At 42.1% G+C, this 27,836-nt stretch overlaps 1 protein-coding gene across 1 annotated transcript in view; it reads left to right on the top strand.

Moving 5' to 3' along the window:
• Positions 1–10,168: 10,168 nt before the first annotated feature.
• PPA1 (inorganic pyrophosphatase 1) overlaps positions 10,169–27,836 on the top strand; it is a 38,397-nt gene continuing 20,729 nt past the window's right edge. The window contains exons 1-2 of the mRNA XM_086381583.1: positions 10,169–10,355; positions 12,667–12,725. Of these exons, the coding sequence (XP_086237709.1) occupies positions 10,292–10,355; positions 12,667–12,725 (123 nt within the window). The 5' untranslated portion in view covers positions 10,169–10,291. The remainder of the gene's footprint in view (positions 10,356–12,666; positions 12,726–27,836) is intronic.

Here is a 27,836-nt window from a genome sequence, read left to right on the forward strand (position 1 = left end):
TTATTCCCATGCCCCTTCCTGCCTCTCAAGGAAGGTGGATTGGGGAGGAGAGGTGGAAATTCCCACAAATGCTGTTTGCCTGATGGTGAGCCAGAATGCTCACAGAACCAGCAATCGCACCCTCCCGCCCCAAGCTCTTGGTCTGGGAAGTGAGAGTCTATTGTGTTTACTCTTGTAATATCTGGCTTGCGCTGTTCTGTGTATGCTATCTATAACCCATGAATGGAGCAGGCTGCCAAGATCCATCATGACCCCACCCCAGTCAAAGTGTCTAGGAATGACGGACGAGGGTCTCAGGAAAGGGTGTGCCATCCTGTCCCTCATTCGCTAGTACGTGTCTGGGACCCACTTCTGGTTCTCTGTCAGTGTTCTGTGTCACTAGAGTATAGGCTGGAGAATTCCCGGCTGCTTGCCTTAAACAACTCTGATGCCAGGCTCTAAAAACAGACCAGAGAAAGGGCCATCTTAAATCCAAAGGCTTGTCCCTGTGGCTGGGGAGATCTGTTGGGAGACACTGTCTGGTCTTTCCTCCAGTGCATGTTTTTCCCTTAGCATGGCCTCCCCAACCACAGAATCACAGCCTAGGGGGAGACCAGGGCACTCACCCAAGCCAACCTTCTATCAAGGCCCCTTTGTTTCACTTTTCCCCAAAGATGCCATGCTTTGAAAGACAGGGTTGGCCAAAAGAAAAAATAAAAAATTGCGCTAGGCCATAATTCATATGTTTGCTGGTATTTTTATTTCTTTTCAAAAAAAATCCATCAAGGCTGTGTCTGCTTATTCAGATTTGATTTGATTCAGGCATGACTCGATGCTTTCAGGAGAGGTGAGGCCTTGTGGGTATCTGTGGAGTGTTTGGTTTCTTGTGTATGTGGCAAAATACATATACAACGTAAAATTTATCCTGTAACTATTTTTCAGCGTACAGTTCAGTGGCATTGAGTGCCTTCACACTGCTGTATAACCGTCACTGTCCATTTGCAGAACTTTTTTTAACATCTCAAACTGCAACTCTGTACCCATTAAACAATGACTCCCTGTTTCTTCCTGCCTCTGGTAACTGCCATTCTACTTTCTGTCTCAATGAATTCGATCACTCTAGGTACCTTGTAGGGGTGAAATCACACAGGACTTGTCCTTTTGCAATTGGCTTATTTCACTGAGTATAATGTTTTCAAGGTTCGTCCGTGTTGTAGAAGGTGTCATGTTCTTCCTTTCAAAGGCTGAGTAATAGTCCATTGTATGGATATACCAGTCATTATCCATTCATCCGCAGGTGGACATTTGGGTTGCTTCCTCATTTTGACTATTGTGAATAATGTGTGGAGGTTTCAGATGCTAGACAAAGTTCCTGAAAATAGTGTCTGCGTGAGCCCTGAGAACAGAGGCCCCAGGTTGGGACCCAGGATCTCTTCTGACTTGGCATGTATGGGTGATGAAGCAGTGGTTCACGGAAAGCTATGATTTGTCTTATTCTCCTAGCCCACCCCAGCTGCTCTGAGCTGGGTTTTACTTCTTGACCAGAGTGGCTAGAAAATCGTATGTTCCCTCCATGAGACACTATTTTATGAAGATATTTTTCAAAGTATAGCTTTATTATTCTGGCTGGTATCCTGTGACCCAGCACCTGGGGCCTCTCAGGGCCCCTGTCCAGTTGCCCCAGGGTACACAAGGGTAAGTAACGTGGACTTCTGCCCATGTGCTGCTATTTGCCTACAGGTTGGCTGGGTCTCCTAAGGTGACTGCCTTTTCACAGGCAGCAAGTTTGGAAATGAATTGGATGTGTGATGGGGGAAAGGGCCAAAGGCCTGTGGACACTGAGCATCCCCACCCCAGAGGAACTCTTGGAGGGACTCCGTGTCCTGTCCTGCCACTTGCAGCACGAGTGGTCATTCTAATCATGGGTCTTCGCTGATGAATGGCCTCTTGACTTCACCACGCAGCACTCAACAGGCCAACGGGAGCTGGAGGCGGATGCCCAGCCTGGGCCCCGCACACCACAGTCTGCCGGCCGTAGGCCGAGGACTTTCTCTTGGGGCGCAGGGGATGCATGATTTGGGTTGGAATGGAGGGCAGAGTTGGCAAAGTCGGATGAGAGCCCCCCTATCATTAGTCTACTGTGTATTCATCCAGAAAGCCAGGTGAGAGCCAAGCCGAGAGCTGGATAGACAAAGCATTGCTATTAAGCACTGTGCCTTTCTGCATGTTTCCTCAGCTCACCCCTCTGAAGTGCCACTGAGGAAAGACAAATGAGAAGGAGGTGACCCAAATGGGCTTCACTGCAAGCAAACAATGTTGAATCCACAATAGATTCCTTGTTGAATAACCCAATTATTTATGTTTATGACATTTTATTGTTTCTCTTTTTCTCTCTTTACACAAACACTCCATTGTGGAAATTTTACAAGATTTAGATAAACAAAGAGACGAAAATAAAAAGCACCCAAATCTAGCCACAAGAGATAATTGTGGAATTATTTTCTATGTGTATATATGTTTAAAAATTTTATAACAGCTTTATTAAGGCATACTTTACATGCAGTAAAATTCACCCACCTTAACTGTACATTTTGATGAGTTCTAGCTATTGTATACAGTCATGTAACCACCACTACACTCAAGATATTTCCAGAATCTCCCCCAAATTCCCTTGTGCCAATTTGTAGTCAACTTTCTCCGCTCCTCCAGGCCCCAGATAACCACTCATTTGATTTTGGAAGGTCATCTACTTGTGTAGCTTTTTGATCTGGCTTATTTCACTTTTGATCTGGCTTATTTCACTTAGAATAATGCTTTTGAGATTCATCCATGTTGAAGCATAAATCAGCAAACAATGAAGTTTGTTCCTTTCTGTACCTGGGTAGTATTCCATTGAATGGCTCCATAATATTTTATTTGTCTATTCATCAGTGGATAGATATTTGAGTTGTTAACACTTTTTATGAATTTATGAATTATGAATAATGCTGCTATGAACACACATAAGTCCTTCTATGTATATGTGTTTTCAGTTCTATTGAGTAACCTAGGAGTGGGTTGGGTTGAGAGTAAGTGTATAGTTTTACTATGCAAGAAACTGCCAAAGTATTTTCCAAAATTGCTGTGCCATTTTGCATTCCCATCAGCAGTATACAAGCGCTCCAGTTGTTCTTGCCAACACTGAGTAGTATCAGTGTTTAGAAAATTTTCCTGATGACTAGGGATGCTGGGCATCTTTCCATATGCTTATTGGTCATTCTTATAACTTTTATTCACAGTGTTTTCAAATATATCTTTAAAAATATGATTATGTTGAAATGTCATTATTCAATATGATTATATCATTGAGACTTTAGTACAAAATCTTGCCCTGAATCTAAGAGGAATTTATTACTAAATAGAAGATTTAAAAATCCATCAAGAATGGGTCTAAAGCAAGATTTGTTGTTGTTCAGTCGCTAAGTCATGTCCAGCTCTTTGTGACCCCATGGACAGCAGCACACCAGGCTCCCCTGTCCTTCACTATCTCCTGGAGTTTGCTCAAATTCATGTCCATTGAATCAGTGATGCTATCTAACCATCTCATCCTCTAAAACAAGACAGACCCATTGAAAGGATCCTCTTGATAGAAGGTGTTTAGGGGTGGAGGGCTATTTTAATAGGTTACTAGAAATGGCCTCTCTAAAGATTGAGATTTGAATATGGATATGAATCAAGTGCGAGACAGAGCCATTGGAATAGCTGAGGAAAGAACAACCCAACCAGAGAATATCATGCGCAAAGGCCCTGAGATAGGAGAGGAATCAACAGGGGAGGAATTAATGCATATCAAAATGGTACTGAATTTCAAAAATTACATTTCTGGTCAACTCAAACTGTTTACTGAGGGCCTGTTAAAAACCAGGGACTGTACTGAATGCTTTATGCTCTTGCTGCTGCTGCTAAGTCGCTGCAGTCGTGTCCGACTCTGTGCGACCCCATAGACGGCAGCCCACCAGGCTCCCCTGTCCCTGGGATTCTCCAGGCAAGAACACTGGAGTGGGTTGCCATTTCCTTCTCCAATGCATGAAAGTGAAAAGTCAAAGTGAAGTCGCTCAGTCGTATCCAACTCTTAGCGACCCCACGGACAGCAGCCCACCAGGCTCCTCTGTCCATGGGATTTTCCAGGCAAGAGTACTGGAGTGGGTTGCCACTGCCTTCTCCGGAATGCTTTATGACTGTTATTTATCTCTCACAACAGTGCATAAGCTCCATGAGGACAGGAGATATTGTCTATTTTCACTCACTTTTGTGGACTCAGATCTAGGACACTGCCCGGGACATAGGAGGCACTCAATAGATGTCTGTTGAATTAATGAAATAATTACATAAACAGGTATTTTAAAATTATTCCCATATTATAGATGGAAAAAGTAAGTCTCAAAGAAGTTAAATAACTTACTGAAGGTCACATAACTAGATGGTGCTGAAGCTGAGACTCAAATCTTGGTGCATCTGACCAGGAAGTCCAGATTTTTGCCACTCTCTCAAGCTGCTGTGAATTCTCCTTCCTATATTTGGGAAACAGGTTCAAAATGAAAGAAAGAGCCTTGATGGAAGTCCCCTTTAATCCTAAAAAATAAAACCAGCCAGGTTCCAGACTGCTGTTTTGGCCAGAAGACCATATTTTCATCACATTCAGTGGCTTCCACAGATTTGAGATGGAAGAAATACCAGCAGTTTAAGTACATGATGTACATTTAGTCTGATTCAGTACCATGTCAAGCCTTCATGGCAGCCATGGGCTGAAAGAAATTATCTTCTGACTCCTCTGCCCTGGGGTCATTGATGAGATGAAAGCTGCTGAACTGGCTGTCGGTCCCACCTTGAGTTATTTGTGTTCTCTTGTTAACTGCAATGCCCAGGCCTTTGAATCCCAACACCAACAAATGCTGCTATTGTCATGTGTAAGCAACCAAATAAATGTGGGTGGAAAAACCCAAGCTTGGTGATTTGAGCAAATTAGTTTATCTGTCACATAGCCAATGGTGGTGTTAAATCATTCTCTGTTTGAGCAGTAATTAATCCCCACTGCCCCCTGTCTTGCTCTATTCAGGGAGGGTAGAACATGTTGTAGCATGAGTTAGGATTTCATTCCTTTTTCAGGCTATTTGTCTATTTTAGCCAAGATGTTTTGACTTCAAGTAACAGAAATCCCCAATTTAGCAGGTTTAAATTCTAAGAAGTTTATTATCTAATGCAGTAAGAGATTCAGAGGCAAACTAATTCCAGGCTTAGTTAAGTCAGTATCTCAAAGACATCTCAAGAACTCAAGTTCTTTCCATCATTTGATTTGCTAATCTCTGCATATCAGCTTGGTTCTCAGGCAAACTCTCTTGATGTTTGATGCCTCATAAGAGGGCTACAGCAGTTTTAGTTATTTGTATTGGTCAGTTTTGGCTAGATTATGATGCTATGCATGCATGCATGGATGCTCAGTTGCTCAGTCATGTTCAACTCTTTGCCACCCCATGGACTATAGCCCATCAGGCTCATCTGTCCATGGAATTTTCCAGGCAAGAATACTGGAGTGGATTGCCATTTCTTCCTCCAGGAGATTGTCCCAATCCAGGAATCAGACCTGTGTCTCCTGCATTGGCAGGTTGATTCTTTACCACTGAGCCACTAGGAAGCCCAGATTATGATGTTACAACAACTTTTAAAATTTCTGTGGCTTCAAACAACAAGTATTCAGAAGTATTCCCTCCTTTTAAGATAAAACCTTTCCTGGAAATACTCTGGGAAGCCTTCCCTTTATCCCATTGGGAAGAATTGTATCACATTCGCATGCCTGAAACAAATACTAACAACCTTGATTGTTTTAGCTTATTTAAAATGCATTTCTTTGTGGGCATAGGAAAAGGAGGATAAATTAGGAGTTTGGGATTAATATATACACACTACTATATATATAACACAGATAAGCAACAAGATTTACTGTATAGCCAGGGAATTATACTTAATATTTTGCAATAATCTATAAGGATAAAGGGCTTTCCTGGTGGCTCAGCCATAAAGAATCTGCCTGCAATGCAGGAGACTCAGATTTGATCCTTGGGTCAGGAAGATCCCCTGGAGGAGGGCATGGCAACCCGCTCCAGTATTCTTGCCTGGAGAATTCCATGGACAGAGGAGCCTGGCGGGCGACAGTCCATAGGGTCACAAAGACTCGGACATGACTGAAGTAATTGACCACACAGGCACGCGTAAGGGGAAAGAATCTGAAAAAGAATGGATAGATATATATGTGTGACTGAATCACTTTGCTGTACACCTGAAACTAATACTATGTTGCAAATCTACTATACTTCAATTAAAAAAAAACATAAAAATAAAATGCATTTCTTGAAGACAGTGGAGGGGCTTGCTGCCCTGAAGCAAAGGTATGCATGGAGGAATAGATTCCTGAACAAACTTAGGATTCTTTTAGAAAAGAGAAGGTGATATGGTTATTGGGCAGAAACTAGCAGTGTTTCCTATAATATTCAAAACTAAAGTCATCATTTTTCTTACCCTCCATCCTAACCAAACTATCTCAGTAAATGACACACCATTCAACCAGTTGTTGTAGCCAGAAACCTAGAAATCATCCTCAAATCCATCTTGCTCATCTTCCACTCTGTCCAGCCAGTGATCACTTCCACTGAATCTACGTTGAACACAGCTCTATAATCACTCATCTCTTTTGCCACCCAAGTCCAGGGCACCACCACCTATTACCTGGGTCACTGCAACAGACTTCTCATGGTTCTCTCTTCCTGTTCTTGCTAAACTTGAATCCAGGCTTCAGGCTGCTAACAGAGCCACTTACCAACTTTTGTGTGTGTGTTTTATTTACTTACTTGGCTGCGCTGGGTCTTAGTTGTGGCATGCGGGATCTTTGCTGTGTCACATAGATCTTTCACTGAGGCGCACAGACTGTAGTTGTGGTGCTTGGGCTTAGTTGCTCCACAGCATGTGGATCTTAGTTCCCCAACCAGGGATGGAACCAGAATCCCCTGCATTGCAAGGGGAATTCTTAACCACTGGACCACTAGGGAAGTCCCCAGAGCTACTTTTAAAGGCAATTCTGATCATGTCACTTTCCTGCTAAAAACACTTACAGGTTTTTCATTGGTCCTTCAGAAAAAGTCCAATCCTTGTATCATGCCTCCCAAGGCCCTCTGTCACTTAACTTTGACCTCTTCTCTGGTTTCATCTCTTAATACACTCTTCCTGGCTTCTATCTTCTCCTTTTTGCTTTATTAACCACCTCTTATCTTTTAGGTCATAGATTAAGGATCATTTCTTTGAAAAGTTTCCCTGCTCCTATAATGCAAATCCTTGTACTTCCTTTATCACTCTGCTTATCCAAACCTTTTTTCTTTTTTGGCCTTGCCCCCACAGCTTGTGGGATCTATTAATAAGTTCCCCGACCACAGATTGAACCTGGGTCATGGCAGTGAAAGCCTGGAATTCCAACCACTAGGTCACCAGGGAACACCCTCTACTTATCCAAACTTATTGCATGTATTTGTTGAAGTCTGTCTTCCCTTCAGACTATAAGTTCTGTGGGGCCCACAACCATGTCTTTTGAAGCACTACAACCCTACCACCTAGCAGCGACAACAGTCACGAGTGTTAAATAAAACGTAGTTATAAATTTGAAAGTTTTCCTGCTATAGGACCTATAGGTGGTAGTTAACACCAAACATATACATGAGATAACCTAGGGAGAGGGCATCTCTAGAGAGAAAGAACATGAGAAGTTAGAAAAATAGTGATGATCCAGATGAAGAGATGGCTAAAGGGGAGAATGAGAAAGGAGTGGCCAGAGAAGCAGGAGGGATGTCAGAAGAAAATGCAGTCATAAAGCCAAGGAAGAGAGAGGGCATCAGGAAGTTGGAGGTGCAGGATATGGACTAAAAAGCACCATTGGATCCAGTTACAGAGTAAGAGAGACAACATTTGAGAACAGCTGGGTTCATCCTTTGTCAAACTATTATACTTAAGAAGGTATTTTTGCTCTCCTTTTCATCAACTCCTCTACCGATTGTTCTGGCAAGGAGTCATTAAACACCTACTCTAGGCCAGGTACTGTACTCGGCTCCAGAGAGATATGAGAAAGAGAACAAGGTCCAAAGGGCCTGTGGGCTCACCGCACCTGCCTGCAAGGGCAAGTTATACAGCACTGACTTGTGCCCGAGCAAAGGCAGGATTTGGCTTTTTACTGGGGTTGAGTACTGATTGGCTCTCCCAGGACATTCAATGAAACAAGAGCTAGTGTGCAAGTCCAGAGGTCAGCAAGACTTTATTTTCTTGCTCTTAGTAGCAGGAAGCAAAAGGGAAAGTGCATGTGGCACACTATTGCATCATTTCTATCTGTTCACACGTCAGTTACACATGAGATTCTGGGGTTTTTCTAAGAAAACTAGCTCCATCTGCTTAAAGGTAGAAAACTGACACCGCAGTTCAATTTCCACACCCTTTTAAGAAACTTTCTGAAGGCGAGCCTACTTAGTGTTCACTGGGCAGAGATACCTTTAGCTTTCAGTAACGTGTTGCATTACTGACTGAACTACTGCCCTACTACTTTCTTTTTCCTGCCCTTGTGTTCCAATTACGGTAAAGCTGTGTGGTGTAGTGTTTAAAAGGTCGCTGAGTCATGGCTTTCTGAAGATTAATGAGAGTTTGGATGGAGACAAGGGAAGGATACTCCCAGTACCTGGAAAATTAACTTGCTAGGTTTTCATTTAATACAGGGAACATCTCATTTTACATATTAGACATTGTTTTTTTGGGGAAAAAGAGTTTAAATCAAAATATCTTTGAGGCACATTATCTTTTATGGCCTAGAAAATCAAGATTATTTAAAGAGGCCCAACCCATCAAAAATTTTAAATAAAACTAGGCATTCTCTGAAATAACTTTGTAATCAAATTAGTGAATTATTGCTTGCTGCTGCTGCTAAGTCGCGTCAGTCGTGTCCGACTCTGTGTGACCCCATAGATGGCAGGCCACCAGGCTTCCCCGTCCCTGGGATTCTCCAGGCAAGAACACTGGAGTGGGTTGCCATTTCCTTCTCCAATGCAGGAAAGTGAAAGCTTAGTTTGAGGATTTTGAAATTTACATGAAAAACCCAACATACAGAACTGGGGATGTAAGTGATGTAAATTATCTGCCCATAACGTCAATCAGACTTCAGCTTTTGGGGGCTGGCCTAACACCATGAAACAGTGGTATAAAAATAAGCTTCAAAGAGCTTGTGCCTGAGAGAAATGTCCTCAAGGGACTCTGAGTTCAGGCCTGGACTTTTCCAATGTTTCCATTTGAAGTCCTAAGGGAGTGGGAAGTGTTGCCCAAGCAGAGGGTGCAGACTTAATCCTCTGCAGATAAGGGTGGGAATAAAAAGTTACACTTCCTGAGTGCTTACAAGCCAGCTCTTCCTTTCTTTTCCTCATTTGCAATTTTTTTGGCCACACCACGTGGCACGTGGGATCGAATCCGCGCCCCTTTCAGTAGAAGGGCAGTCTTAATCACTGGACATCTAGGGATGTTCCTCCCTAGATGGACGGATCTTCACGTCCATCAGCTCGGTTCATCATCCCTGCAACCTCTGAAATCTTTACTCTGACCAGCTCCATTTCCCAGGTGAGAAACTGAGAGGTTAACAGCAATTTGCTCGATGTCACACGCTAGAAAGTGATGGAGCTCCTACCTAGCTGGGAGCCATTACAGCTTGGTGTCAGTAATATGCCTTAACTTTGCTTAAACGGATCAGAAAACTGGCACAGATCGTCAGGTAAAGCAGCTGACTCCTATTAAACTTCTTTTGAGATAAGGAATTATCCTGCGGAGAAGGCTGTGTGAGTCAAAGGTGAGCCCCCAGTGTGCGCGAGATGTCGACAGTCAATTCTTAGGTGGTCCAAGCTGAGAACTGGTTACCCTTCTGGGTCAGATGCACAAAGCCCGCCAGGTCAGAAGGATCACGGCCAAAGCCGGCCGCCAGCCACGTGGCCCAGCCTGCGAGCTGAGCGCTGGTCAGCGGAGGCGCGGCCCGAGGGGGTGGAGCTAGGGCGCCGGGACTCGCCAGCCTTACGAAGTGCGCCTGCGCACGGGGTGGGCTCGAGCGCGCCCGCGGCGTTAAAGGCGGCTCCCCGCCCTACTAGCCGTGCCAGTCTCTGCAGTGCGCAGGCGCGGAGCTCATTTCTTGTCAGTCGGCGCCGCGTGCAGGCGTGTGGCTCTGTAGCAATAGCGGCGGCGGCGGCGGCGGCGGCGGCTGTTCCCCGGCACGATGAGCGGCTTCAGCAGCGAGGAGCGCGCGGCGCCCTTCACCCTCGAGTACCGAGTCTTCCTCAGTGAGTGTCGGAGGCCCACGGCCCCTCCCTGCCAGCCCGCCCATTCATTCCCGGGCCTCGCTTCGGCTCCGGCTCCAGCAGTTGCGGCCCGCGCTCGGCTCGCTGTCCCGGGCGCCGGCCGGCCTCCTCCTCCGGTCCCGGGGACCTGGGCGGCGGGTCTGGGAGGGCCTGGCTCGCATTTCATACGTCCCGCTCGCGCGTCGGATAGGCGTGGATAGGCGTTCCCCTTTCACACGCCCGATTGGACCTGAACCTGCGCTAGGCTAATTTCGCAGGTGTCCGGCTCAGGCAGTGTCTGATGGGAAAAGGAAATCACTGAGCCACCCTAAATAAGGTGTCTTGGGCTAAGCTAATCCCCGTAAGAGGATTATTCAATTCGGAAGAACGGGGTGGGGGAGAGGAGGTGATGGTGGAGACATCCTAAGACCTTAATTCCTCCACTGTAGCTCAGATTGTGGGGACCTGGAGGGGTCAAGTCCAGGCCCACGTCCTACAGACGGGGAAACTGAGGCCCGGATCAGGAGCGGTCAGTAGAGTACTGGACCGGTCCCTCTGAGGTCCCAGTGGCGCTTCTGTCTCCCTGACGCTTGGTTTCCCATAGCCCTGATGCTGGAAAGATGCCTTATGAAACAGAAAGCTGTTCCCCTCCCGTCAAACAGGTGACGTCAGTCGGGCAAGCATGAGTAAGAAAGTGCCAACTTTTGGCCCCTGGGCCGTGGGATCGCGTGTAAGGGGTACCCACCCAAAGTCTGCACTTAAAGGCTGTAGGCTCTGCTTTCCTTTAGCCTCCTAGGTGGGGGAAAGCTATCTTTTGTTTATCTTTATCTTCTTACCACCCCCCCCCCTTCCACCCTGCCAAGATTATTAGAGATAACGGAGGAGTTTCTGTTTTAACTGCTTCACTATTTTGTTCCAAAGGAAATGGGCAGGTGCCGTGAGTTCTATGAGTCCTGGGTATGAAGAGCAGTAAAGAGACGGGAAGAGGGTATACATGGTTAATACTGAAAGAACAAAGCTCCTAGCCTAAAGTAGCCTGGTGTTAGAGGAAAAAGAAAGTGAGCAGTAAAGTTACACAACTAGTTGAAGTTTAGACTGCCACTTAAAATCGAAAAAAGGTGTGGGACCTCCCCCACCCATTTTATGAATTTCAGGATTCAGCAACGAGGGCAGTGCAGAAACCTTTGACAAATAATTCACTGAGCAGTTTTTCTGGAGTTAGTGTTGGCTCCACAATTTCTCTGTAGGGAGGGACTTAGAGAAGTGACTCTACTTTGAAGGTTCGGGGATGATTACGGTAATCGTTTTCAAGTTATATTTACAAAAGAAAAACAATTTTTACTCAGATTATGCATAGGTAGTGATGCATTGGAGAAGGAAATGGCAACCCACTCCAGTGTTCTTGCCTGGAGAATCCCAGGGACGGGGTAGCCTCGTGGGCTGCCATCTATGGGGTCGCAAAGAGTCAGACATGACTGAAGTGACTTAGCAGCAGCAGCAGTGAGTACTATATAATTTTAATTAAAAAAAATTATAGACTTCTTAGCATCCTTCTTTAATAAGAGAAGCTTTTACCTCTATAATGTTAATCTGCCAATCTTTTAAAAACTGATAGTGGGTTGGACCACAAATCACTGTTGACTCTGAAGGGTCATGGGGATGGTCACTGCTCATTTTTCCTATTCCACCTTGATTTTTAATCATGAAGGAATGCAATGTAGACTAAGCCTTAAGTTCCCTAAAGAATAGTGAGGAAGTTTTAGAAGTAGTTTTTGGATATGGTAGCTAGTTCTCTAGAATACAGAAATTGCCTGTTAAAGTGAGTTACAACTAGATTATCCTTAAGAAAAATTATGATCTCAGATGGCTCTGTCTCCCTGGAAACACCACTTAAAGCAACACGGTTTACCCAGGTATGTCCTTAGCTCTGTTAACTGATGTAAGGTCAAACAACTTGCTTGCCTTTTGTATACCAGACACTGCAGACAGGCTCTGGGGTACACAGGTTTGTAAAGCAGTCCCCACCCTCACCAGAGGTTAGTATCTTCTAGACTCCTAAGGAACAAGTAAAATGAAAACCTAACCTGGTCTTGGAGCAGTCAAGTATAAAACCAGTTTCTCTGGGGTGGGAATAAAATCTGGCGAGTGGTGTTGATATGGGGAGGAGAGGGTATGTGGGATATCTCTATACCTTTTTCTCAACTTTGTTGTAAATCTAAACGTTCTCTTAAAAAAAGTCTTGAAAAACGTGTACTTCATGCATCTGGAAATGTAATTAACAAATAAGAGTAATATTTTCTAATTGATTTTGCAGAAAATGAAAAAGGACAATATATCTCTCCATTTCATGATATTCCAATTTATGCAGATAAGGTAAGACTTCATTCTCTGACCATAGTCTCTTTGCTCAGCTCAGTTTGACATGTGGATTTTCTTATATGTCTTAACAAGTGCTTAAAATGCCTCATTGTTCTACAAGTTAAAGGTGCATTGACTAAAAAGGAGACTGTCTTCAATTCAGATTTTTTGGTTAGAAGAAGCAGCTATAATTTGGAGAAGGAGTAGAGGAACAGAAACAAATGTATTAAAGCTGCCTGGGTTAAAAAAAAAAAAACCACCAGAATTGCTGGTAATTCTTTTAGTTTTTATTTTCATTTTTGCCTTTTTATCTTTCCTAATCTTTTTGCAAAGAACATGTATTATTTGTGCAAATTTAAATAGTTTTTTTTTAAAGCCATTTCTTGTTTTATGCTCCCTCCCAGTAGGAAAAGTTTATACATATTTAGGAACTGACACAAGGACAAATGTCTGATTCTTTTTTATACCTTTAAGGTTTTTGTTTTTTATTCAGCCAGGAAGCTTGACCCACAGTGAGTGCAAATCTTTTAGATGTTAATACATAATACCTGTGATATCACATTCCAGTGTTTGTCTAGAATAATAAAGATGAAATCTCATCCTTATGTGTGCTGAGTCTTACTTTTTTTCTATGCTGGACTATCAGAAATAGATAAATTCATTGTACTTCTACCAGGAAATTGCTACAGTTCTGTCCTGACACTTGGACTCTGGCAGAAAATCTAATCTGTGTGTTGCTTCTGAGTAGCCTGCCTGAGCTGGGCTCTGCCTGAAGGCAGTGGAGCAAACAGCCCGAGGCCAATTATGTGGTATGGTTACAGGAGAGACCTCTAATTGGCATGTGTTCTCCGGTGGCATTCTCAAAGCTGTACTTATTCAGAACCTTTTAATTTGTTACCTCTGATTTCCTGGGAGGTGATATGAACTGCAGAATCCTTCTTTCCTCTTGAATTGGCGTCGTTTGGTTGACTTGGCATCATTTGGTTGGCTTGAATTGTCTTGTATAATTAGTAATCAAAGTACTTTGCAGTTACATTTCAGACCATTTTGAATAATCAAGAGGTAGAAAATGATGACCCTAAGTTTATTGATACCTTGACATACAGATGTAGTAAGGAAGGAAACCATTTTCTTGACATCTAGCTGGGTGGGTGGGTGGGTGGGTGGGTGTGTGTCTGTGTTCATAGTATCTTAGCCTGTTTGGGTTGCTGTAACAAAATACCTAGACTGGGTAGCTTATAAAGAGCAGAAATTTGTTGCTTGCAGTTCTGAAGGCTAGAAGGCTGAGATCAGGGTGCCAGCATGTCTGGGCAAGGGCCCTTTTCTGGTCAGAGTTCTAGCTGTTTGTGTGGTGGAAGGACCTGGGCATCTCCCTGGAGCCTCTTTGATAAGGCACTGATCCGATTCATGAGGATTCCACCCTTATGTCTTAAGCATTTCCAAAAGGTCACACCTACTGTACCCTCACTCTTGAGGGTTAAGATTCCAACATACGAGTTTTGGAGGGACAGAAACATGTAGCCCATAGCTGTAAGTTATTGGACAGTATTCTAGCCAAGGACCAGAAAAATCATAGCAGTTATGGTGCCTAATCTTGTTGCTGCTACAAGTTACCCCAAAATAGGAAGCTGAGGTTACTTTTTGATGTTGTGTAAAACATCTTCACTCTGGTGACCCTGCAACTCCTTAATGTCTTACACAGGACTGGTTGTATCTATAATCTGGGATTACTCAAGTGAAGAGTCTGCCTTTGTACCATCCTGGTGGTGGTGGTGTAGTTGCTAAGTCATGTCTGACTCTTGCAACCCACCAGGCTCCCCTGTCCATGGGATTTCCCAGGCAAGAATACTGGAGTGGTTTGCTGTTTCCTTCTGCAGGGCATCTTCCCCACCCAGGGATTGAACCTGATCTCCTGCATTGCAAGCGGTCTCCTGCAATGCTGGGGATTCTTTACCTCTGAGCCAGCAGGGAAGCCCCGTTGTACTATCCTGGGCTGGCTTAAAAGCACAAGTTCTGGCAATGACAGTGGATTTCACCAGTGGTCGAGACCTCAGTGAACTGAAGACTCCTGTCTTAGAGGCCGGAAAGAGTCGTTTTTGTTTTGTTTTTAAGGAAGTTTAGTCTATACAAAACATGGGTGTGGTACACATAACTTATTTTGGATTCTAGCCTAAATAAAAGATCTGATTAATTCCATTGTTTACAGAAGAGTGTGATTTTTTGGGGCAAAAAAAAATTCAGTATGATTAAGTTTATGTAAATACATTTCTGTGTGGGTACACATAGACTTTATCCCTAATGTGCCCTGCAGTTTGAGGGATGATAATGAGGGAATGTGCCTTTAACACAACTCAGCTCTACAAGGAAAAAATGCCCAAAGGCTTGTATTCGACTCCACATCAGGACCTTTCAATGTAGGTAGGATTTGGGAATTCTGGAGTGGTCCAGTGCTTAAGACTCTTGCTTAGACTCTGGGGGGCATGGGTTTGATCCCTAGTTGGGGAAGTAAGATTCTGCATGCTATATGGCGAGGCCAAAAAAAAGATGTGGACAGTAAGTGATTTCTTATTATGTGTCATTAGATAATTGATCCAGCCAGTTCTGGAAATCTCTGTGACCCGGCTGCCCTCCTTGGGTTATTTCCAGACCCACTGGGTACAAGTGAAGGAGGCACTCACTGGATGTTTAATTGTAGGGATACCCTTTGCTCTGGGCCTATTTTGGGATCAAATATAAAAACATCTGTAGCCCAAAGTGTATTCTGACTTAAAACTTCTGAGATAACAGAAAATTTAAATATCCAGAACGTAATCAGGAATAACGGTGTGAAACACTGCTGCTGCTGCTGCCAAGTCGCTTCAGTCGTGTCCGACTCTGTGCGACCCCGTAGACGGCAGCCCACCAGGCTCCCCCGTCCCTGGGATTGTCCAGGCAAGAACACTGGAGTGGGTTGCCATTTCCTTCTCCAGTGCATGAAAGTGAAAAGTCAAAGTGAAGTCGCTCAGTCGTATCCGACTCTTAGCGACCCCACGGACAGCAGCCCACCAGGCTCCTCCGTCCATGGGATTTTCCAGGCAAGAGTACTGGAGTGGGGTGCCATTGCCTTCTCCGTGTGAAACACTGGGTAGATTAAAAAGCTTTATCAAAATCAAGCTACATCAAAACCTTAAAGTGCTCAAGTATCATGAGTTGATGTTCTAATTTTAGAAGTTTGGTATCTTCTATTCCATATCTTAAACTTCTGTGTTAAATGCCAGTTGTAACCATATAGGCCTCTGTAATGGTTTTCAGGTGACTGTTGGGCGAATATGTAAATACGGAACTTTTTGCCTTTAAAAAAGCCAAGCTTCTAGTCAAATGCGTGGTTGCTCTAGAAACTGAACAGGATATTTTCTGCAGTTGTGTACCATTCTTAACTTTTTAAAGATACTGTCTTACTATACCTGAAATTTCTAGAGGAGATGTGCCACCCAAGTGGATGCTTTTTAGATTATTGTTGACCCTTGAGCAATGTGGGGTTAAGGCCCCTGCTGGCTTATGATTTACAGTTGGCCCCCTGTATTCCTCCCTATCTGGGGATTCAATTGACAGATCAGGTAGTTCCGTAGTATTTACTATTGGAAAATAGTAAATATAAGTGAAATATATATATAAGTGAAATATAAGTGAAAATATAAGTGAAAAATATAAGTGAAAAAAATATATAAATATCACTTATATAAACATATAAGTGAACCTACACGGTTCAAACCCAAAGTGTTGTTCCAAAGGTCAGTGGTACTCACTTCCTTACAGGTTTGCTTTGTTTTGAATTTTCTGTTTGTTTTTATAGACAGTTTTATAAATGAAACTTTAAAGAATGTCACTAAATTAATAATTTGAAAACTGTTCCTCTTCTCCAACATTATATGTATATAGACTGGTTGGAGTTTTGTGTTTTCCAAACCTTAGTTAGAACTGGGAACATAGATGAAAAGTGATAACAATTAAAACTTAATTGGCATGTTGTAACTAAGAATAATGGAGAAGGCACTGGCGACCCACTCCAGTACTCTTGCCTGGAAACTCCCATGGACGGAGGAGCCTGGTAGGCTGCAGCAGCAGCAGCTAAGAATAAACTCCTATTTTTTTTCCCCCTCAGATGAGCTTTAAGATGGCTAAATTTTAAAAACAGATATCCTGACCATAATCTCTGATTTATCAATTTTGTCAAAAAGGTAAAGTTATAAAACAAACTTGAAACAGACTCATATAAATAGAGAACAAACTCGTGGTTGCCTGAACAGGGATGAGGGAAATAGTTATGGGAGATTGAGGTACAATCTTTCAGTTATAAAATAAGTTATGAGGATGTAGTACAGCATGGGAAATATAGTCAATAATATTGTAATCACTTTGTATGGTGGCAGATGGCAACTAGACTTATCATGGTGATGATTTTATAATGTGTATAAATATCAAATCACCATGTGGTACTCCTGAAACTCACATATTTTAAGTCAGTTATATGTCAATCAAAAAAATAAGTAAAAAGACAAAATTTTTTGGATGGATTTGACGAAAAAAAAAGTTGTGATGATTAAATATGCATGTAATGTGCATTCATAATGCCTGGCTTATAAAGTCTCAATATACAATAACCAAAAAACACAAAAAACCCCCACAATAGGATGATGATGTTAACCACAGCGACTGATTCTGTCTGAAGCCTTCCAGAGCTCTCATGTAGAAAGATCACTGAACTGGGAGTAAGAAACCTTGGTTTTAGTCCTGGTTTTGCCACTAACTACCTTGGTCATATTGAGCAAGTTGCCTCCCCTCTGAGCACTGTTGGTCTTAGTGGGTGTTTTAGATTACATTTAGCACCTCGCTAAAGCCCTTATGTGGATTATCTCCTTTAGCCGACATTCCAATCTCCAGGCTGGGTTCTTTCATTAACTTGGTTGTCCAGGATTACCAAACAGCATTCATAAGCAGCAGTGGCAGGGTGCACACCCAGCTGTTAGAACCTGTCGTGCTAACCACTGAGCCACACGGGCTCAAGTGAGAATGGGTGGTGGGTTTTCCTCTGTGTTTTTTGGTATTTTCCAGATTTTCTGCAGTTGATATCTCTTTGATATTTATAAAGAAAAAAAGGTGGGGGGGGGGCAGGAAAACAAAAGGTTTGCTTAATTTTTTTTTTAACTTAGAATTCAAAAGAAATGAGTAAGAACTTTTTTCATTTGGGAAGGCTATAAACTCCTCTAGTTTGGGGATTCTTGGTGGCCTTGAGACCCTGGAATACTCATCGATGGGTTTCTGAGGTTCTGAAATCTTTCTGAAATTGCAGTTTGGTGTAAGTGTGCATTTTCCTTGAAAGAGGTTCTATGGTCAAAATTCTTAGTCATTGCAAATCATAGGAAAGGTTGACAGCTTGATATGCAGACTCTTGCTTGATTTTATAAAGATAAGAAAGAACACAGATATGGTTAAGCTATCTATTTCCAAAATTTAGTCATCTTAAAGCTCATCTGAAGGGAAAAAATAGGAGCTTAATAGTTAATTAAGTTTTACTACTTTTTTTGTGTGTGGTATATGGCAGTGTACATTACCAAATACAAGAGTTTTTTGAAACTGCTATGAGTAAAAATGGATGTGATTGGAAAACAAATGAGCATTACTGAATCGTGTTTGTTTTTAAATTTTAATGGGTTAACTGTCTCCCCTGGACACTTAATTTGTTGAGCAAAATTTTTTGTGGTTGATGTAAATCATGTTTTCCTTTGTGAAATTATAATTTAAATGAATAAGGGCACACAAGTGAACTTTGGTAATCACATTTCTTTTGTGTCAGCTTCTCCAGTCGACTTTTGTTACTTGTCATTGAAAGAATTTCAGGAGCCCATTTTTAAAAATTTATTTTTCAGCTCTATTAAGATATAATTGTCGAATAGTCATCGTATTTAAGGTGTTCAGTGCGAAGTTTGGTATGTGTAAACGTTGTGAAATGATCCTCTTAATCATGTTCATTAACCTCTCCATCCACCTCATTTATTTTGGGTGTGTTTGGTAAGATCTGCTATCTTAGCAGAATTCCTAGAACCATGCTATATATACATTAGGTCTCCTGAACTTATCATGCTTATAACTGAAAGTCTGTACATTTCAGACTGGGGAGATCAACATTCCCCCCATTTCTCCTACCCCTCTGCTGCTGCTAAGTCGCTTCAGTCGTGTCTGACTCTGTGCGACCCCATAGACGGCAGCCCAACAAGCTCCCCCGGCCCTGGCAACTATCACTCTACTTTCTGTTTCTATGAGCTCAACTTTTTTAGATTCCACATACAAGTGAGGTTATGTAGTATTCGTTTTTCTCTGACTTAGTTCACTGAGCATAGTATCTTCCACATTCATCCGTATTATCATAAATGGCAGGGTTTCCTTTTTTTTAAAGGCTGAATATTCCATTTGCGTGTGTGCGTGCACGTGTACCACATCTTCTTTATCCACTCACCCACTGATGGACACTTAGATTGTTTCCATATCTTGGCTATTGTGAATAATGCTGCAGTGAGCAACGCAGTGAAGATCTCTCTTTAGGATTCTGATTTACTTTCTTTTGGACAGATACCCAGAAGTGCGACTGCTGGATCATATGTGATAGTTTTCTTGTGTGTGTTTTGAGGCACTGCCATGCGTTTTCCATAAGGGAGGGCCAATTTACAACCCCATCAACAGCACACAGGAGGAACTCATTTACTTCTAACAACTTAGGATATATCCTGTAATCACAGAACTGACTTTGAAGTCAAAACTTAAAACCAGGTGTTCCTTAGTGAGTACTTAATAGGATAAAAATACTGTTAGAAATGATATCTGCTGTACCTTTACAAAAGCACCTTTATGGGAGTAGAGCATTTCCTTAATACATGGGCTCTTCTGATAGGAATTTTATATTTCGAAAATACTGTAGAGGTTAGAAAAAAAAAATAAGGCAAGCTGCCCTTTTCTTTTTAGCCTCTTCCTCTTGATAAATTTAGAAGAAAAATCTGTCACCACTTTTTTTCCCCCAAATTTTATTGCAAAACAGAAAAATAAAAAGATGGTGGAATCAGGATGAGTTTGTATTTCTTCCTAAGTCTGGTATCTACTTGATTTCTGAAGTTATTTAGAGAAACACATGAAGAATCAAAATGGAAATGCTAATTTAAGCCACTTACACAATTTTGCAGTACAGCAAGTCATGTTCACTAGACTTCAGATCCAGTGTTGGGAAAAGATCATAAGTCATGAGGCATTCATAAGTCTCCCAATACAGACACATTTAATGTTACTAATAAGATTCATGGATGGGATGTAATTAAGAATATGTTCCCTATATATGTACTTAATGATGTTAGTAGTTACAGCTTACCTAATAGTCGTAGCCTGTAAATGACCTGTCAGACTATTGACTTGATTCCCAAGAAAATTCACCAGTTTGGAAATGAGACCTATGCTCACTGTAATACTCCTGTTTAATCAATGAAGTTAGAAACCTGATTGAGATATAGGTTGATTTCTTCTATTTCTAAAGCAATTTTATTTTAAATCTTTTTGATTAATGGAACGCTATGAGTTAGAATTTCTGGTCTCCTTAGAATCTGGACAGCTATAGCATTAACATTTTCGTCTTACTGGTGAAATGATTATAAATGTGGGCAGTCAGAGTGATGGCTATGTTTCAGACTTTGGAAGCTGTGGTTTGTCTTTCCCCTGCTTCCTACAGCCTTGTCAAAGTCATCTTACTAGGAATTAGTAGGATGTAGCTTCTTAGAAATTAGCTAATTTCTAAGAAGTACCAAACCTTCAGGCTTTCTTTCTCTGAAACTGTAAACAGGGAGCTGAAAGCTTGATGCCAGAGCAGGAATTTAGAACCCAAAACACAGTAGAAGTGGAGAACAGTTCTGAGAAGCCTTAACAATGGGAATAACAAGATACTAAATCCAGCATTGAGCTAAGTAATAGTTGAAACCAGTTAGGATTAAAGAAAGAAAGCATGAATTTTTAGGTAGTATTTAAATGCCATAAACACTGGAAATATTAGAATGCATATTTTTTTCCAATTTTTTAATTTGTAAAATACACATAACATAAAACCAACTATCTTAAACTACTTTGAAGTATACAGCTCAGAAGTATTAAGTACATTCATCTTGTTTTGCAACCGTCACCACTCTACATCTCCAGAACTCTTTTCATCTCGCAAAACTTACATTCTGTATACCCATTAAACAATAATTTCCCATTCTCCCCCATCCCCAACACCCTGGAAACCACCATTCGGCTCTCTATCTCTATGGGTTCGACTTCTCTAGATACCTCCTGTGAGTGGAATCATAGAGTAATTTGTCTTTTTGTGACTGGCTTATTTCACTTAGCATAATGTCCTCAGGGCTTATCCCTGTTGGGGCATGTGTCAGCATTTCTTTCCCTTTTAAGGCTGAATGGTATTCGGTTGTATGTACATACCACATTTTGCTTATCCATTCTTGCCTTGAAGGACACTTGGATGCTTCGGGGTGTTAGCTATTGTGAATGATGCTGCCACGAACAGGGGTGTAGGGATCTCTTCAAGACCTGCTTTCAATTCTGGGGGTGTGGGGTATATACCCAGAAGTGGAATGGCTGGATCATATGGTAATTCTATTTTTAATTTTTTGAGGAGCCACCATACTGTTTTCCACAGTGGCTATACCATTTTACATTCCTATCAACAGTGTGCAAGAGTTCCAAATAGAATGCATAATGTTTCAACAGAAAAGTGTTGCTTTTTTTCCCCCAGTAGCGGTGGAGTGATTGGTTGGATTTCTCATATCAGTTGCCCTGAAAATCCTGAGGATCATGGTGTACCTAGTGGCAGCTCCCTGAACTGCAGACATGGTGTCTAGGAGAAACAAACTTATTTACTAGTAGTTCCTTCTAAAGAATAAGAACATCTTCCCTTTTTAAATATCAAAATAATTGGAAAACACCCTCTTTTGATAATAATTGATGGGGAAAGTAGTGACTGAAAGTTATTATGCATTCATTGCTTTAAAAAAAGATACAGTAATCACTACGGTAGCTACCTACACTTGAAAAATCGCTAAACATTCATTTTACACAGGTCCTCACCTAGATGTGTGGATTTCAGGCTATAGCCTGAGGCCTGTAAGCTAAGTGATATGGTTCAGAAATCCGAACTCTTCGGGAGTTGAAAAAGCTTGAAATCTGTTCACTGCTTGTATCTGGCACAAAACAGTGGTGCTCAATACATATCTGTTGATGAAAAATGAATGAATGGTCTCTGAGGCTTCTTGCAGGATACTCCTTGCTATTTTTGGCTCAGCTAAATTCTAAGAAGTACCAAACCTTCAGGCTTTCAGAGTTCTTCTGTTTTCAGTAGTTTTTTCCTGAAAGATGTTCTGTTTCCAGTAATGTTTCTTTCTCTTTCTCTTCTTCTACATTCTTAATAGTTTATGTAGGTTTGTAGTATTAGATAATGTGGTTTTTGAGGATCTCTATGTGTTTATCATTTAATAAAGCATTCAATGTGTTTTCCAAACTTTGAATCAATGATTTTTATTCACTCCTTTTTTTTACTTGAGGTGTTTTATTCATTTGTTGATATTTTATTTTAAAAGATTAGCCAGTATCCCAGACTTAGAACAAACTTCTGGTCTCCAGAAAGTAAGAATGAGGGCAGGAGATAGGGAGTTTGAGATCAACATGTACACACTGCTATATTTAAAATGGATAACCAAAAAGGTCCTACTGTGTAGCATAGGGAACTCTGCTCAGTGTTAGGTGGCAGCCTGGGTGGGAGGGCAGTTTGGAGGAAAATGGATAAATTTATACGTATGGCTGAGTCTGTTTGGTGTCCACCTGAAACTATCACAATACTGTTAATCAGCTATATTTTAATACAAAATAGTGAAGTCGCTCAGTCGTGTCCAACTCTTTGTGACCCCATTGACTGTAGCCCACCAGGCTCCTCCGTCCATGGGATTCTCCAGGCAAGACTACTGGAATGGGTTGCCATTTCCTTGTCCAGGGGATCTTCCCGACCTAGGGATTGAACCCACGTCTCCCACATTGCGGGCAGACGGTTTAACCTATAAAGTTTAAAAAAAGCCAGTTTCCTTGGTGTTCTGGTCTCAGGTAATCTTTTCATGTAGTAACAGCGCCATCTTGTGGACCTTAAGGGTATTACTACTGTACACTTTTAAGTTCTGACTTGTTTGCGAATGTGCAGATCTTTCATTTTAACACCTGAGGTGTAGACGTGGTGCTAGCTACTAGACGCTTCCAGTGAGTAGAATGACATGTAATAACATATTGAGTCTGAGGTGCCGGGAGCCGGTGAGGCATTCCACTCGTGACAAAGGTCATGAGGAAGGAGGCTCGGCATACGCAAAGGCGGGATCGAGCCTCAGGAGTCCCCCCGGATATTCTCGAGCATCTACCCCCCAAAAACCAGAGTCTGCCTACTTTATTGCTTTGTGCTCTCACCTCTGACTTTACTGGGGGCTGTCCCCCACCACCATCTCGTTTCCTCTGTCAAAGAGTTAACTTACAGCTCCAATTAATAAAGTTCCTGGGCAATTAGGAGTGTTTAAATCCAAACCCCTCAGATGGCTCTCTAACTCGCCTCACAAGTTTACCCGGACTCCTACAGCTATGCATACGATTGTTTACAGTCTCCCAGCCTCGAGAGGCACGGGAAGCTTAAAATATTCAAATAGCTTAGAACCTGTCAGAGAGTTAGAAACTGTCAGAATAAACTAGTAAAGGATTTCATTGACGAGCCAATGCTTGTTGCTAAGTTTCCACATCCCCTGAATTGTATCCTTGAATGTGTATTAATTAATACAGTTGGTATGTAGAAAAAATAAGTAGTGGCCTTGGTGTTAGTAACTTTAGACCCTTAAGGTAATAAATTCTTTCCTTTGTTGTAAACCCATTACACATCCGCTCTATAGGAATGCAATTTTATCTTCGGAAGATGGAGCCAAACCTTAAAATAATTACTCTTAGAGAAAATAAGTCTTTGTTGATAAGTCTTTGTCAAGAGTCATAAAATGTTAATAGGCCTTCTGGCCAGAAGATGATGTAAATCACCTAAACCATTTGTATACGATAAATTTGCAGGAAAGAAACCCTGGTTTTTGATAAGGATCAAAAACTGCCGACTTTGCATCCCCTATTATCCTCTATGTGTAACTTAGGGTATAAAAGCCCTGTTAAAAATAAAGCTACGGGCCTTGCTCACCAACGCTTGGTCTCCCCATGTCATTCTTCCCTTTAACTTCCGGCTGAAGTCTCCATCTGGAGTGCGGATATCCTCTGCGACCATTTATTTGCCTGGGCTTCTAAGACCCACTCGAGAAGGTGTCTAAGGTGGGGCACCTTCCGCTATTCGAGAGGGCGCCTGTGGCCTCCGTGGTCAGAGCTAACCTGGTGTCACGGGTTATATTGATTTTCCGCGTAAACCAAGCTACTCAGCCTCTTTTCTCCACTGAATTTTCCTACTGAGCTATCCTCATTCTATTACTCTTTATATCTCTAATTACCATTTGAATAGGTCGCCGACGCCGTCTCCTCTTCGAATACCCTGGATCAGCCGGGGCTAGACCCCGGCACTGAGGTTTCCTACCCATGAATAATGTGTTACTTTTTCTAAAACCATACAGTATGACTTCAGGGATAGAGCAGTTTACTAAGTCCTGGATTTAAATAATGTCTCCATATTTTGGGCTTCCGTGGTAACTCAGCTGGTAAAAAATCAGCCTGCAATGCAGGAGACCCTGGTTCGATCCCTGGGTTGGGAAGATCCCCTGGAGGAGGGCATGGCAACCCACTCCATATTGTGGCCTGGAGAATCCCCATGGACAGAGGAGCCTGGCGGGCTACAGTCCATGGGTTGGCAAAGAGTTGGATACAACTGAGCAACTCAGCACAACATAGCACCATTCTTGGGGTTTTTATGCTGTGTAGAGTAGGTGTCAGAAGGCTTGGAGCAGAAACTGAGGAATACTAGTCTCCCTTAGTTTGACCAAGAACCTAAATAAGTGACAGAAGTTTTAGCCTCTTGAATATAAATCTGTGTAGCTTTCTGCTTAGCCAAAGTAGCAGCAAGGTAATTACTGTCTGGAAACCTTTGGCTTATTTCCTGTACTGATCCGTCATCAGTCCCGGTTTTTTGATGCAAAGTAGCAAAGAAGTCAGACTGGACTGAGCGACTTCACTTTCACTTTTCACTTTCATGCAATGGAGAAGGAAATGGCAACCCACTCCAGTGTTCTTGCCTGGAGAATCCCAGGGACCAGGGAGCCTGGTGGGCTGCCGTCTATGGGGTTGCACAGAGTCGGACACGACTGAAGTGACGTAGCAGCAGCAGCAGCAAAGAAGTAATTCTAATAAGTGTGTCATTAAGTGATTTTCATTTTAAATCATTGTTTAAAATATGCATTCTTAGAAAAGTAATGGCAGATTTGGCATCATGTGTGCCCTTTTATAGAAGTTTTAAACTGAAAAACTGCATTTAAAATTTTATTCCATGGTAAAAAATAATTTTACAACTATTTAAAGTATAGTTTTATTTAGAGACTCTATTTCAAGTTGATACTTGACTCTGGTATACAAAGGAGGTAACAAAGTGATTTTTCTTTAACTGGGTTTTCAGACAGTAAGCATCTGCGCTTTTTTAAATATATCATTCAATTTCAAATAGTTTAAGGCTGTAAACTGATTACAGTAGAACTGTCATTGGTTAAAATATTTTTGGAGCATAGTATTTTATCTTCATAGTATTTTATATACAGAATACTATAAAACACAGTATTTTATATACAGAAGAGCCATACAAAAAGGATCTTCATGACCCAGATAACCACAATGATGTGATTACTTACCTAGAGCCAGACATCCTGGAATGCAAAGTCAAGTGGGCCTTACGAAGCATCACTATAAACAAAGCTAGTGGAGGTGATGAATTCCAGTTGAGCTATTGCAGTTCCTAAAAGATGATGCTATTAATGTGCTGCAGTCAATATACCAGCAAATTTGGAAAACTCAGCAGTGGACACAGGACTGGAAAAAGGTCAGTTTTCAACCCAATCCCAAAGAAAGGCAATGCCAAAGAATGTTTAAACTACAGCACAATTGCACTCATCTCACACACTAGCAAAGTAATGCTCAAAATTCTCCAAGCCAGGCTTCAGCAGTATGTGAACAGTGAACTTCCAGATGTTCAAGCTGGATTTAGAAAAGACAGAGGAACCAGAGGTCAAATTGCCAACATCTGTCGGATCATCGAAAAAGCAAAAGAGTTCCAGAAAAACATCTGTTTCTGCTTTATCGACTACACCAAAGCCTTTGACTCTGTGGATCACAACAAACTGGAAAATTCTGAAAGAGACGGGACTACCAGACCACCTGACCTGCCTCCTGAGAAATCTGTATGCAGGTCAAGAAGCAATGGTTAGAACCAGACATGGAACAAGAGACTGGTTCAAAACTGGGAAATGAGTATGTCAAGGCTGTATATTATCACCCTGCTTATTTAACTTCTATATGCAAAGTATATCATGCAAAATACTGGGCTGGATGAATCACAAGCTGGAATCAAGATTGCCAGGAGAAATATCAATAATCTCAGATATGCAGATGACACCACCCTTATGGCAGAAAGCAAAGAACTAAAAAGAACCTCTTGATGAAAGTGAAAGAGGAGAGTGAAAAAGTTGGCTTAAAGCTCAACATTCAGAAAACAAAGATCATGCCATCCGGTCCCATCACTTCATGGCAAATAGATGGGGAACAATGGAAACAGTGAGAGACTTTATTTTTGGGGGCTCCAAAATCACTGCAAATGGTGACTGCAGGCCTGAAATTAAAAGATGCTTCCTCTTTGGAAGAAAAGCTATGACCAACCTAGACAGCATATTAACAAGCAGAGACATTACTTTGCCAATAAAGGTCAAAGCTATGGTTTTTCCAGTAGTCATGTATGGATGTGAGAGTTGGACTATAAAGAAAGCTGAGCACAGAAGAATTGATGCTTTTGAACTGTGGTGTTGGAGAAGACTCTTGAGAGTCCCTTGGACTGCAAGGAGATCCAGTCAGTCAATCCTGCAGGAAGTCAGTCCTGAATATTCATTGGAAGAACTGATGCTGAAGCGGAAACTCCAATATTTTAGCCATCTGATGCGTAGAGCTGACTCATTTGAAAAGACCCTGATGCCGGGAAAGATTGAAGGTAGGAGGAGAAGGGGATGACAGAGGAAGAGATGATTGGATGGCATCACCGACTCGATGGACATGAGTTTGAGCAAGCTCCCGTGAATTTGGTGATGGACAGGGAAGCCTGGAGTGCTGCAGTCCATGGGGTCACAAAGAGTCGGACACAACTGAGCAACTGCACTGAACTGATTTTATCTTCAGTGTCAGGCTTCTTGTCTTTTTGAGGAGTACCTGATTTTTTAAACAGCTCCCCTTGTAGCTCAGCTGGCAAAGAATCTGCCTGTAGTGTGGGAATCCTGGGTTTGATCCCCGGGTTGGGGACATCCCCTGGAGAAGGGAAAGGCTAACCACTCCAGTTCTAGCCTGGGGGATTCCATGGACAGTATAGTCCATGGGGTTGCAAAGAGTTGGACATGACTGAGTGACTTTCAGTGATTTTAAAAAAAGACAAGAAGTTTGACACTGAAGGCAAAATAACTATGTTCCAAAAATATTTTAACCATACCTGATTTTTAAAAGGCTTCTCTGCTGGCTCAGATGGTGAAGAATCTGCCTGCAATGCAGGAGACCTGAATTCAATCCCTGGGTTGGGAAAATCCCCTGGACAAGGGCATGGCCACACGCTCCAGTATTCTTGCCTGGAGAATCCCATGGACGGAGCATCCTGACGAGCTGCAGTCCATGGGGTCACAAGGAGTCGGACACGACTGAACAACTAACATTTCACTTTTTATTTTATCTCCAGTGCCAAACTTCTTTTGAGGAGTACCTGATTTTTAAAATCAGCCAAATTGGGGTTTCCCTGGTGGCTCAGTGATAAAGAATCTTTTCTGGCAATGAGGGAGACATGGGTTTGATTCATGGCCCAGGAAGATCCCACAT

This window comes from Bos grunniens, chromosome 28 (genome assembly GCF_055505025.1).
Source record: "Bos grunniens cultivar Pamir isolate PY7600 chromosome 28, Bosgru_T2T1.0, whole genome shotgun sequence".
In the NCBI taxonomy this organism is placed as follows: domain Eukaryota; kingdom Metazoa; phylum Chordata; class Mammalia; order Artiodactyla; family Bovidae; genus Bos; species Bos grunniens.